The 13,834-nt window shown below is 39.5% G+C and overlaps 1 protein-coding gene across 1 annotated transcript in view; it reads right to left on the bottom strand.

Annotated features, from left to right (window-relative positions):
• Window positions 1-13,834, bottom strand: part of tcf7l1 (transcription factor 7 like 1) — a 73,538-nt gene that overhangs the window by 55,433 nt on the left and 4,271 nt on the right. The window contains exon 3 of the mRNA XM_003224210.4: window positions 10,526-10,656. Coding sequence (XP_003224258.1) covers window positions 10,526-10,656 — 131 coding nt within the window. The remainder of the gene's footprint in view (window positions 1-10,525; window positions 10,657-13,834) is intronic.

Below are 13,834 nucleotides of genomic sequence, written 5' to 3'. Positions count from 1 at the left end.
CCATTAGTAAAACATTAGTACCAAAAGGGTTACAAATCAGTTTTTGGTCAACTTTAGATTCGGTTTGGTTGTTTGGGGTGCTGATTCAGAAAATTGCATGGGATAGACCACATCAGCTCTAGTTTCTGATACAGAACATATGCCATCCAGTAGTTGCCATCTGCTCACCCACAGAAAACCATATTTAATAATCTAGAGCTGATGTGGTCTATCCAATGCAATTTTCTGAATCAGCACCCCAAATAACCCCAGGAACAGGCCTAAAAACAAAGACACCAAGGTGCCCCCACTTCCAGGCATCACATGGAATGGCTCCGCTCAGAGGGAGGGAGGGAGGAGGAGAAGCAGCAGTCAGGAGACTTTTTGTGAGTAGTCAGCTTCTCCCCTCCTGGCATCCCTGTTGCCTTGGCACTATAAGAGGGATTCACGAGACATTCTCTCGCAACAATGTACTAACAGTGAAGCTGCAGACCATATTTTAATTATCAGGGACCATTGGTGGTCCATAGACCACAGGTTGGGAACCACTGTGTTAGACAAAGGTTCAGTAATAAAACTACCATACTGACCTGTGAGTATACATGTTCCTTTATATAGGTATCATATTTAAAATTCAACCATGACCAAGCAAACTTCCTAAGAGGAAGGATCAAGTGACACGCTGGACCTTGTTACCTCTCAACAACCAGTCTGGCCCTCCTCAAACTCCAATGGGAGACTAGCCATTGGGGATGGCCACACACAGGCTGGATCTACACTGCCCTATAATCCAGTTCAAAGCAGATAACCTGGATCCTGAAACTGGATTATATGCCTGTGTTGATGAGGCCAAGGATACAATCAGACCTTCAACCAGAACGTGGGATAAAAGGCAATTATTTATGTATTTGTTTGTTTGCAGTATTTATATTCCGCCCTTCTCACCCCGAAGGGGACTCAGGGCGGATCACATTATACACACACAGGGCAAACATTCAATGTCCATAAACACATCAAACAGAGACCGAGACAGACAGATGCAGAGGCAATTTAACCTTCTCCTGAGGGGGATGTTCAATTCTGGCCACAGGGGGGAGCAGCTGCTTCATCATCCACTCTGACAGCACTTCCTCATTCCAGGTTGTAAATTAGTTAAACTTGCCTCCCCACTTTTTTTATAAGTGGTACCTTATTTCCTACTTGATAGATGCAACTATCTTTCGGGTTGCTAGGTCAGCAATGAGCAGGGGCTATTTTTTATTTTTAATTGACGGGTGCTCACCCCACCACGGGCTGGCCTCGAACTCATGACCTCATGGTCAGAGTGGTTTATTGCAGCTGCTCAACAGCCTGCGCCACAGCCCGGCCCCTTATTTTTAAAAGGATGCAAATTATCACAAACGTTGTGAGTCAGGCTTGGTTTTGTCTAGCCATAAGACAATCTGTTATCTGGTTTGAGGTGTCTGGTGTATCAAAATATGTATGCAAAGAGACTTTACTGGAATCGATATTAAAGTTCATGTTATACTTGCAAATATTTTTTATGTTGGGAAGTAAAACAAATATTAAATAAGTGTTATGAGCCACACTTGAGACTTACAGCTGTGATAACTTAATTTCAAAATAAACATCAGGTTGATTTCTAGCAAAATAAAACCAAGAATTTATTAGTGAAGACTTTAATGCCATAATGTCAATAAACTGAATGCTAGGATTGTTGAAGTAAGGGAGAGGTGGCAATGATAGAGTTGTTCTTGTTGGGCGCTGTCAATGGGAGGTTTAAGGGCATTAGTTTTAAAGTGATATATTATACGATAATGGCACTAAGGTTGTTATATGCCCAGAATTGAAAAAAAATGTTTTGCCAACAAAAGAATTGACTTTTAATGTTTCTGAAATGTCTAAAATAGACAAATTATTTACAAATACAGACAAAGAGAGAGGTTGTGACATGCTTGAAGGATCCATAAAGGACTTTAAGTTTTAGTAGCACAGAGAAGTTTATCTTACTTTTATTTTATTATTTAGGGTGGGGAGCCATTTTTAAGTGGGAAAGGGGATCAGTAGTTTGGGGTAGTTAGTAGTTTTGACAACTAATTTTAAGTCATGTAGCGTGTTAACTCATATGAGTGGCTTGGACCTCATTTGGGAGAGAGATGGGATATAAATTTTTCAGCTGGATATGATTTAGCACAGATACTTTTAGCATGGATAAATTAACATCTCAGCCATTTGCTAAAGAGTGAATAAGCAGGTCAAAGGCTGCGATCAGAGTATACCATAGAAAACAATGAGAAAATGCAAATGAGACACATCTATCTTTGTACCATGTTGCTATCTGTCTGCCTGGTGCATGTACTTTGGAACTCGGGTGTGATGGATGAACAGCTTTTCTGAAATTGCACAATTAGTTCTATAAAGTCAGTTTTTGAATATAAAGCATTTGCACAATAAAATATGCCATTGTGTTAACACTAGGGCATTGACACTGTTTTTCAAGTGAATGTCTATAGGAAGTGTTTGCCAGAATAATGGGAAAGCCTTGGCTGAAACACCTTGCTTGGCAGAAACAGACATTCCAGCATAATAACTACTAAATAGTCATTTTGGAACTGGTCCTTACTAAATTCCATGGCTGCTTAAAGGAGCCAGACAACACAAAAACTAGCTTACACTTAAAACTACAATTCAGTCACAGTGAGAAAGGAGAGTGATCTTAAGTATGAAGAGGACTGTTTACTATTTAGGAAAAAACAATACAGAGGTTTGTACTAGTCGACCATTAAAAAAAATTAAAACAGTGTTACATTAATCACCAATGTTTCATTGTAACTTAAAGAAAGGGAGAAAGTTACATTACTCATCAATGTTTCATTGTAGCTTAAAATAACAAAACAAACAAACAACTACCAAGCCACAGAGCAGCAAAATAGAAACCAGAGGAGGGCAAACCAGGATTGAATTCCTAAAGGCCAACTTCAGACAAAAAGTATTCAGAAGGCCTGTATGGAGCCAGCTTTGCAACTGCGACAGAAAAGTCCCCAGTGTTTTCACTTGAAATGGAAGATGTAGAACAAGAGTCCCATGAGCAGTGTCAGTCATTGGGGAGAGGGGTCATATTAAAGGAAAGGGGATGCCCAGATGTGTTACTGAGAGGCAAGCTAAAGCTGACAGATGGGGGCTCATCCTGTCTTGCAGATTCGAACCCGCAACCTTCAGGTCAGGAACACAACCTTCAGGTCAGCAGTTCAGCCGGCACAAGGGTTAACCCATTGCACCACTGCGGCTCTACATTCGCACTAAGTTTGACTATGTTGTAAAGGAGGTGTTGAATGCACCTCTGCAGAGAAGTGGGGGTTTTTTTTCAAATTTGAGAGTCTTGTTTATTTGTTTAAGTCAACAGAAACCAGCAGTCCATTTCACTTCCTATTTTCCAGTTGAACTTAAAGCACTGTGCTGCAAAAATGCATTTGTCTCACAAATGCAGTATAGCTACACAATGGTATTGGTAACCAGCCATTTTAACAGAGGATAGTTTAATATCGCTTCCATGTCTGCTGGTGCTAGCCAAAGTGACGAACTTCTCTTACATATACTGACACGCACGCATCCAAATCACAGTCTTTCGTTACAATGAAATAACTTTCCCAGAGTACCCTCATTCTGCATTTATTAGGTAAGAGAGCAGCTGCAACTCATCCCAGGAAGCATATTTTCCAATGCTTGAGGTTTATCTCATGCCTGAAGCAGTTATAGCAAGGATAAGAATGTAACAAAACAATAACTCCAAATAAGAAACAGATTTTTTGCAGGGGGAAAAAGCGGCTTCCCTAGAGACAAAGCACTCAGGCTTCTCCTATCAAACCTTCTGGTACTCTTTTCACTTGAAAACACTTTAAAAAGCTGAATGTATGAAAATAAAACAGCCAACAAAACCAACTCCTCAAAACACAGCAAGCCATTTTAAAAATTGGTTGTAATTCAAAGCTTTTCTACTGTAGTTGCTCAAATAACTCTTTCTCATTTATAAATGACATTCTGGAACTCCTTGACTGAGTCCAGCTATTAAAGACACATCTTAAGGAAGCCATGCACTCCACCTCATCCTAAAGAAATATCTCTGGGTCCTAACAACAACAACAACAACAACAACAACAACAACAACAGCAACCAACTTGCCCCTAACCAAGTATTAGTTCTGTTGAAAAGTAATTATTCATAGGGCCACACAATATGTCTTCAAAGTGTGGCCAAAGTAAACAATAAGTTTAACTGGCTGTGCATTTATTTTTAAGTCAAGTGTTCAAGTGTGGTTAAAAATCAACATCAATGGATAGAAAATATTTTTGTTAAAGACAACCAATGCCACAAAATAATGTTCTGGCTGTCAAAGGGGAAAACTGTTACACAGATTAGTGAATTTTATTATCTGGTGGGACTAACAGATTCAGAAATTCTTACACAGAGATTCAGTCCCTTTCTATACTGCCATACAAAACCCAGATGATTTCCATTGAACTGGATTATATGGCAGTGTAGACTCATATAATCCAGTTCAAAAGGAGCCCCCGATGGCCCAATGGGATGTTGCCCAGGGGACACCCGGATGCTTAATATTTTTACCATACTTGTGGGAGGCTTCTCTCATGTCCTACATGGGGAGCTGGATCTGACAAAGGGAGCTCATCTGCACTCTTGTACCAGCAGGACTTGAAGGTTGGATTGCTGACCCGAAGGTTGCCAGTTCAAATCCGAGGTTGAGCACGGATGAGCTCCCTCTATCAGCTCCAGATCCATGCGGGGACATGAGAGAAACCTCCCACATGGATGGTAAAACATCAAACATCCAGGCGTCCCCTAGGCAACGTCCTTGCAGATGGCCAATTTTCTCACATCAGAAGTGACTTGCAGTTTCTCAAGTCGCTCCTGACACACAAAAAATCTTGTTCAAAGCATATAATGTGGATTATCTGCTTTGCATTGTCGAAGGGGCCTCAGTGAGTTTTACATTGTCTTCTTGTGAAAACAGAAGCAAATGGAAGGTAGATGTTTTCTGAAATGATGTTGCCTGATTCCACCAGTGTTATTCCAAGTCCTTAGACTGCTCAGTACAGAATCTGTAGATGAAGCATTTCTAGCAAGATTTTTTAAAGATGTCCAGGAAGAAGCATCCAAAATATGCTAAAGCAGGATGCGTAAAGTTGAGCATTAAGGTAAACAATAAAACACATCTCATCAAAATATAAACAATCTAAACATATAAGCCATTTTCCCTCTCTTTGAGCCCTAGCAGAGATGGGGTTAGTTTAGTGTAACTAGGATCCAGTTCTTTACTATTAAGAAATGTAGTTATTATTTTTGATGTAAATAATATTTTGTAATCTTACTCTGATTTTGCCTCCAAAGCTCTAAATTCTATACAGCCACATGGCATTTCACGCTCTGCTTGCTGTGAGCTGAATGCTCAACATTAAGTATTCTGCTTTAGCATATTTTGGATGCTCTGCTATTTTGGGGCAGTTTTCCTTATAACACCCAAAAGTATCCTAACACTTTTATTAGAAAACTTATGGAAAATGTTGTTAATATGAAAAGATTTTAATAAAAGCCACAACTATTTGCAAGGGTACTTAATTGGCACAACTCATTCTGAATGAGAATGTGGTTTCTCGGCAATCCAATCTCATAAAATTTCAGAAATTGGAAACTTTGTGGAGTAAAGTATCATTAGGACCAGAGCTACATGATATCCTCAAACCAACATTTGCAGCTTTTGGGGGCTTCAGGCAATCCCCCCAAAGCTTCAAGAGCCTTCCAAAAGACACAGTGGTTTGTCTTCTTCCGAATTTCCCGAGCCTTTTTTGAGGGATACTAATCTACTTACAACTCCATTGACAAGCTAATAAGAAATCCTGATTAGCTCAGCAGATTTGTAAAGCTGTTTTAATACAAACTTATAAACTGTAGATAGGCATCAACTTAAAAGCATTACTGCTTCTCTCTTATGCAAAGGGGCTGTGTAAGATTATGCCTGCTATGACATATGTGCACATCATCTAAATAAAAAGGAAATGCGCTCTTTTTTTTTTCAAAACCACTGCTTTTATCCCCAAGCAATTTATGCAAACATATTCAGTGTATTCAACTAAAACCCATGTTTGAGTTACTGAGATTTCTTTAACTGAGTGACAGCCTTATTAATCATTATTAAAAACTTTCTGGCATTGCACACTTCTTAGTAGTCTTAGGGATTAGCTCAAAGGCAATTTCTTAGTCTTTGGAATAAACTAACAAGACCGGTGAGCCCTGATGAGGGAATCGATGGCAGATAAGACATGCTCATGGTAAACCAGAAGGCGAACAATAGGTTCATGTTTAAGCATGATAAGGATGCAGGCCGAGAATCCCTAATGGCCACAAAACACAATAAGCTCCTGAGGGTTATGGCATCTGCAGAGTTTGGAATTGGTGTTGGGACATTTTGGGGTTGGTGGTGCTCAGGGGGATTCAATGTGCTGTCTACCGCTTGGTCAATTTGCTTAATCACTTCTTTAAATGTCTGTAGGGACACACAATGCCAGCCCATTAACAGCTTTTAAAAGTCTTAAGTCTCCTCCTTAAATGAGAAAAGCAGAGCAAATAGAGGCTGTTAGTAATTTGCCTCTGTGGCGCAATTCTTTTTATTTATTGGTTCATGGGTTAAAATTTACAGCAAAGTGTTAAGTCACTGCAAAGTGGATCCTGACTTATCCCAGGGCAAGAGAAACACAACAAATGAGCAGGCATTTTCTCCTTTAGCCCACTTATTAAACATTGGAGGGTTTCTTTTAGTCTTTAAAGATATACGTTCTTGAGATAATAGAAAATACAGTAGAGTCTCACTTATCCAACATAAACGGGCCAGCAGAACGTTGGATAAGCGAATATGTTGGATAATAAGGAGGGATTAAGGAAAAGCCTATTAAACATCAAATTGGGTTATGATTTTGCAAATTAAGTGCCAAAACATCATGTTATACAACAAATTTGACAGAAAAAGTAGTTCAATATGCAGTAATGCTATGTAGTAATTACTGTATTTACGAATTTAGCACCAAAACATCGCAACATTTACTCCAAAAACATTGACTACTAAAAGGCAGACTGCGATGGATAATCCAGAACATTGGATAAGCAAATGTTGGATAAGTGAGACTGTATTATGTTTCACTATACAATGTAACATTAGTAGAACTCCATATAAGTAGTGTGCAACACAATATATAGCAGTTGGTAAATTTTGTTACTGAAAGACATCCACAATGAGTTTACATCCCACTAAAGAACCATACATATACAATGGACCTATCAATATACCTCACAACCTCTGAGGATGCCTACCATAGATGTGGGTGAAACGTCAGGACAAAATGCTTCTGGAACATGGCCATACAGCCACATCGCGTGTTTTTAGCCCTGTTTTTAACCATTTTATGCCGTGCGCTGACTTTTATAACTGTTTATTGATGTTATGTTTTTATTGATGCGACATTGTTTTATTGCTGATCTTGTTTTATTGTTTTATTGCTGTTATTGTATTGTTGTCGGGCATGGCCCCATGTAAGCCGCTCCGAGTCCCTCTGGGGAGATGGGGTGGGATATAAAAATAAAGTTATTATTATTATATTATTATTTGCTGTAAGCCGTCCCGAGTCCCCTTTGAGGGAGATGGAGGCGGGATATAAATAAACTTATTATTATTATTATTATTATTATTATTATTATTATTAAAACTCACAACAACCCAATATCACTTCACACTTGTATAAATGTTGGACTAGCAACACAAGTGGAGGTGCACATGCAAAACCATTCTCCTTGCTGTAGCACATTAAAATAAACAGGGCAGCATGTGAATGCGCATTGTTTACACTCACTGCCCTCTGCTCACTGCACATTGCAATTGCACAATGAATGGGTTGTCCAGCCCACTGATCCACACAGGTTGCACTACATTGATATTCAGCCTAGGGATCACATAATGTAACTCCAACATAGTTATGCTACACCAAAGCATAAATATAGGACAGAGATATGACAATCTCTGTAACCACATTAACCACAACTTCCTGTGTGTAAACCGTATTCAAGTTCAATCCCTTTTGCTTGCTGTCCGGTTAATTGTGCCGATCAGTCATGACAGCTGGGTCAACATTTCCTTTAAACTATGCACAACAACAATGTAAACTCTTGCCATCAATTCAAGACGTCTTAGACCAGTGGTTCTCAACCTGTGGGTCCCAAGATGTTTTGGCCTTCAACTCCCAGAAATCCTAACAGCTGGTAAACTGGCTGGGATTTCTGGGAAACATCTTGGGATCCACAGGTTGAGAACCATTGCCTTAGACCAAAATATCATTGGCAATTTGCCACAGACCAGACAAACAGCCTCCTTCGACTTTGGGCATCTATGTCACTAGACCAGTGGTTCTCAACCTGGGGTCCCCAGATGTTTTGGCCTTCAACTCCCTGAAATCCTAACAGCTGGTAAACTGGCTGGGATTTCTGGGAAACATCTTGGGATTCACAGGTTGAGATCCATTTCCTTAGACCAAAATATCATTGGCAATTTGCCACAGACCAGACAAACAGCCTCCTTCGACTTTGGACATCTATGTCACTAGACCAGTAGTTCTCAACCTGGGGTCCCCAGATGTTTTGGCCTACAACTCCCAGTAATCCTAACAGCTGGTAAAGTGGTTGGGATTTCTAGGAGTCGTAGGCCAAAAACATCTGGGGATCCCAGATTGAGAACCACTGTAGTAGACAAAGAGTTTCTATTGTCCCCGGCCAGCATAGTCAACTTGGAGTTTCCAAGAAACAGAAGACATTGGAAAACTTTTAGTATAGTAGGAACGACATGTTTGTTTTGATTTCTGACATAACTATAAAAACAAAATCAGACGTAGCCAGGTTGGCCAAACACCAAAATCCAAAAAAGTGGGCTGTTGACCAACTGAATTGAACAAGACACATGTATTGGCTTCTTAATCGAGCAAAGGATGTTTCAAACTCTTTAGAAAAAGAAGGTAGTTCTGTGATTCTTAACACCACAACATTCTCCCACATTTTTCTTTCTACCATAAGTACGATGTTAACATCTTTCGCCTGATTTGAGAAGTCAGCAGAGCTGGATCACCAGGTGTTTTGGACTTCCAACTCCCACCATTCCTAACAGCCTCAGGCCCTTTCCTTTTCCCCCTCGGCCGCTTAAGCGGCCGAGGGGGAAAAGGAGGGGCCTGAGGCTGTTAGGAATGGTGGGAGTTGGAAGTCCAAAACACCTGGAAGGCCAAAGTTTGCCCATGCCTGCTATATATATATATATATATATATATATATATATATATATATATATATATACACACACACACACACACACACACACACACACACACACCATTTCAAACAGTGAATGGAGTGGGAGGGTAGATAGAGCAATCTTCAACACAGATTCCTTTATTGATTAGTCCTCTGATCATATCAACAGTAAAAGACAAGCATACAAACAACACAAATCCCTATCCTAACACTCCTGTAATAGTTAGCTAGCATACATATTGTAGGGAAATCTCTTCAATAGCGTAATTGTTAAGCTCAAGATTGGGCAGAGCCATTATACAAGTGAATGGGTACTGTCTTCAAATCCTCTATCTGGAAAATAGGTACAGTAGAGTCTCACTTATCCAAGCTAAACGGGCCGGCAGAAGCTTGGATAAGCGAATATCTTGGATAATAAGGAGGGATTAAGGAAAAGCCTATTAAACATCAAATTAGATTATGATTTTACAAATTAAGCACCAAAACTTCATGTTATACAACAAATTTGACAGAAAAAGTAGTTCAATATGCAGTAATGTTGTAATTACTGTATTTACGAATTTAGCACCAAAATATCACGATATATTGAAAACATTGACTACAAAAATGGCTTGGATTATCCAGAGGCTTGGATAAGCGAGGCTTGGATAAGTGAGACTCTACTGTATATCTAATACTCAATGTGGAGCCCCTGGTGGTGCAGTGTGTTAAAGCGGACCGAAAGGTTGCAGTTTCGAATCTGGGGAGCGGAATGAGCGCCCGCTGTTAGCTCCAGCTTCTACCAACCTAGCAGTCCCAAAACATGCAAATGTGAGTAGATCAATAGGTACCGCTCCGGCTGGAAGGTAACGGCGCTCCATGCAGTCATGTCAGCCACATGACCTTTGAGGTGTCTATGGACAACACTGGCTCTTCGACTTAGAAATGGAGATAAGCACCCCAGAGTCGGACACGATTGGACTTAACATCAGGGGAAAGCTCTACCTTTACTAATACTCAATGTAGCAGGTTTTCTCCCCAATAATGTTTATTATCTTGTGATATCCACCGTAAAACAGAACTCTACAGTGGAAGGGAAGGACACAAAAGGATTCCGTCCATCTCAATCCCCTTTCATAACTTTAATCAGACCATTATCTCAACAACAACAACAACAACAACAACAACAACAACAATAAAAAGCACTTACTGTGCGGGCACCACCCGGAGACAAGGCCCCACTTTGCAAATAGGGACTTCCCAACTCTGGAATCATCAAGAAAGGATAACTTGGATAAGGAGTTCCTTTAAAAAATCCTCCATCTTGTTGCCTTCTGAGGACTATGAAAGAAAAAGAATGCACTTAGATAAGAGGGCAAAAAACAGACAGTTCAAATTTTAAAAGGCAAAAAGAAAATATATATTTTCTTAAGGTTGTAAGAAATACGCTGCAATTATACATAGGAGTGAAAGTCTCAAACAATTTAAGCTCACGTATGCTACACCCGCCCCCATTGTACAATCAATTTCACACTCCAACCTTGTTTTGAAGAAACAGAATTTACTTCTGAGTTTTTAATCCATATAATGGACGATATGCATGTTTAGTTCAAATTTTAACTAAATAATGGGAAATAATGAATATGGACCAGTTAACATATTTATTAAAAAACAACCAAGGAAAACCAAAAAAACAGACAGATTGGGAAATGGTCAAAAGTTACTTAAAAGAAGAAGAATTCAAAGTAATTATTTAAACTGAGATAGAAGACAAAGTCTGCATAGCAGCAATATATATAAAAATTTAGCAATGTGTAAAATAGAGACACTAGAGTGTGATGATGGAGGAGATGATGGTTAAAACTTCTTTTATGTAAGATGCTGTGTAAAAGATGGAAGTCAATTTTATGTGTTTTTCCTTCCTTTTTTTCTTTTTTCTTTTCTTCTTCTTCTTTCTTCTTTTTTCATTGTTATATCTCCTCCTATTTTAATTGTATGTTGTTGTTGTTGTTATGTTATTAATTTTATGTTGTAAAGCATTAATAAAAAAATATTTAAAGTTTTTTTAACTAAATTCAACGGGACTTCCTTTCAAGTAATGACAGAAGTGTAGATATACCTAGGATCAGTCTTAGCTTTTAAAATCATGTCAGGAGTGACTTGGGAACATACTGCAAGTCACTTGTGGTGTGAGAGAATTGGCCATCTACAGAGACGTTGCCCAGGGGACACCTGGATATGTTACCATCCTTCTGAAAGGACTCTCTCATGTCCACAAGTTAGAGCTGACAAATGGCAGCTCGCCCCGTCTTGCAGATTCGAACCGGCAACCTTCAGGTCAGCAACCCAACTGGCCCCGGTGGCGTAGTGGGTTAAAACCTTGTGCCAGCAGGACTGATTATTTGAAGAGTTGAGTTGCTGACCTGAAGGTTGCCAATTTGAATCCAACCCGGGGAGAGTGCAGATGAGCTCCCTATATCAGCTCCAGCTCCAGCTCCATTTGGGGACATGAGAAAAGCCTCCTACAAGGATGGTAAAAAAAATATCAAAACATCTGAGCGTCCCCTGGCCATTGCAACTTGCAGTTTCTCAAATCGCTCCTGACACAACCCCCCCCCCAACAATCCAACCTTCAGGTCAGCAGTCCAGTTGGCACAAGGGTTTAACCCATTGTTTTAGCTGAAATGCTTTCAGGCAATGACAGGAAGATACAATCCTATAGATTTTGTTAGGCTCTTGAGCCCATCATAAGCTATGAGCCATAGCTGGAAATGCTATGCTAGAGATGGGGAAAATTATAATCCAACATCTGGAGGATTATATCCCTGCTATAGGTCATGATTATAAACACCAATATCACTCCTGGTGACACCTGTGGTCTGGCTTTAAGGTGACCAAAACTTTTAAAAATCCTTTCTTTTTGAAATCCTCACTCACATAGATATCATAGACCTGCACATTAATAAAACATATACCCTCAAAGGATTATCTACATTAATAAATCACAATTTAGTTGCATACATATTCATATAAATATGTTGTGTATGTCTGTACCCATAATTACACTACTGTTTTCTAGGCTCATCTATCAGTAACAACAGCCACGCAGTGATCATAACAGCAACCTTTATCAACAGGCTGGCATTTAAAGGGAGGTAGCATCCCAAAAATGTGGCTGAAATGAAGCGGGGTGTATATCAGCAGACCCTACTAGAGAGAAATTCCGGTTTAACTCTATGTGACTTGGGTTCTGTGTAAACACGCTTGTATTGAACCAGAGCTTTCCAAACATTTGTTGGTCGCACACTTTTCACTCATGCATCATTTTGCAACACAGTGATTCAGTTTTACTAAGGGATATACATAAAGTATCATAACAAAATGGATGAGAACACAACATATCACAAGAAAACCTTTCATTTACGTTTTATAAAATATATTTGTTGCTTATTTCACATAGACTCAGGAATTTCTTGCTACATTTGCACAGCACACCTACACACTGAGCTGGCACATTAACATATCATTACATATACTTTGGAAACAATTAAAAGTATTAAAGGTTATATTTGTTGTCAAAGGCTTTCATGGCTAGAATCACTGGATTGCTATGTATGGGCATGTTCCAGAAGCATGTTCTTCTGACGTTTCACCCACATCTATGGAAGGCATCCTCAGAGGTTTTATTTATTTTTCAAACTTATATGCCGCCACTCCCCTAGGGCTTGGGACGGCTTACAAGAACAGGCTAAAATCATCGATTTAAAAACATCTTTAAAACATCCTAAAAGCACCTTTTAAAACATCAATAACAGAACTCAAAAGCCTGCTGAGGTTGTGAGGTCTGTTGGAAACTAGGCAAGTGGGGTTTATATATCTACGGAATAATGTCCAGGGTGGGAGAAAGAACTCTTGCCTGTTGGAGGCAAGTGTGAATGTTGCCATTTGCCAGCTTGATTAGCATTGACTGGCCTTGCAGCCTCAAGGCCTGGCTGCTTCCTGCCTGGGGGAATCCTTTGTTGGGATTCCTAACAATCTCTGAGGATGTCTGCTATAGATGCGGGCAAAATGTCAGGAGAGAATGCTTCTGGAACATGTCCATACAGCCCGAAAAACTCACAGCAACCCAAAGGTTATATTAGTGAAAACACTTGGAATTAATCCTGGTTGGTTCCACTGAAATGTATTTCTGAATACTAGACTTTAAAATGTGTAGATGTAGGGCATTTGGGGATGTCTCTAAACAACTGAACATTTCTCTGATGCAAAGCATATCAGAGGGCCCAAATACACTTCTTAATTCCAGAGATGATCTACTAAATCAGTGATAACTTGCTAAATGGACATCTATGTGATTTTTACTGAACCAATGGGTCTACTACACATTTATTTAAGCTTTACTTAGAACTTTTCTCCATTTGCTTATCTGAAAGCAGATTTGCTCAGGCAGAAAGATGCTGAATAGGTTGATGCTGCATCTCTCATTCATGTTAAATCAGTTCACTCAGAAGTAGAGAGA

Source organism: Anolis carolinensis, unplaced genomic scaffold, assembly GCF_035594765.1.
Source record: "Anolis carolinensis isolate JA03-04 unplaced genomic scaffold, rAnoCar3.1.pri scaffold_8, whole genome shotgun sequence".
Lineage (NCBI taxonomy): Eukaryota > Metazoa > Chordata > Lepidosauria > Squamata > Dactyloidae > Anolis > Anolis carolinensis.
Note: the sequence above shows the minus strand (reverse complement) of the source record. Positions and strands in the feature narration are given on the sequence as shown.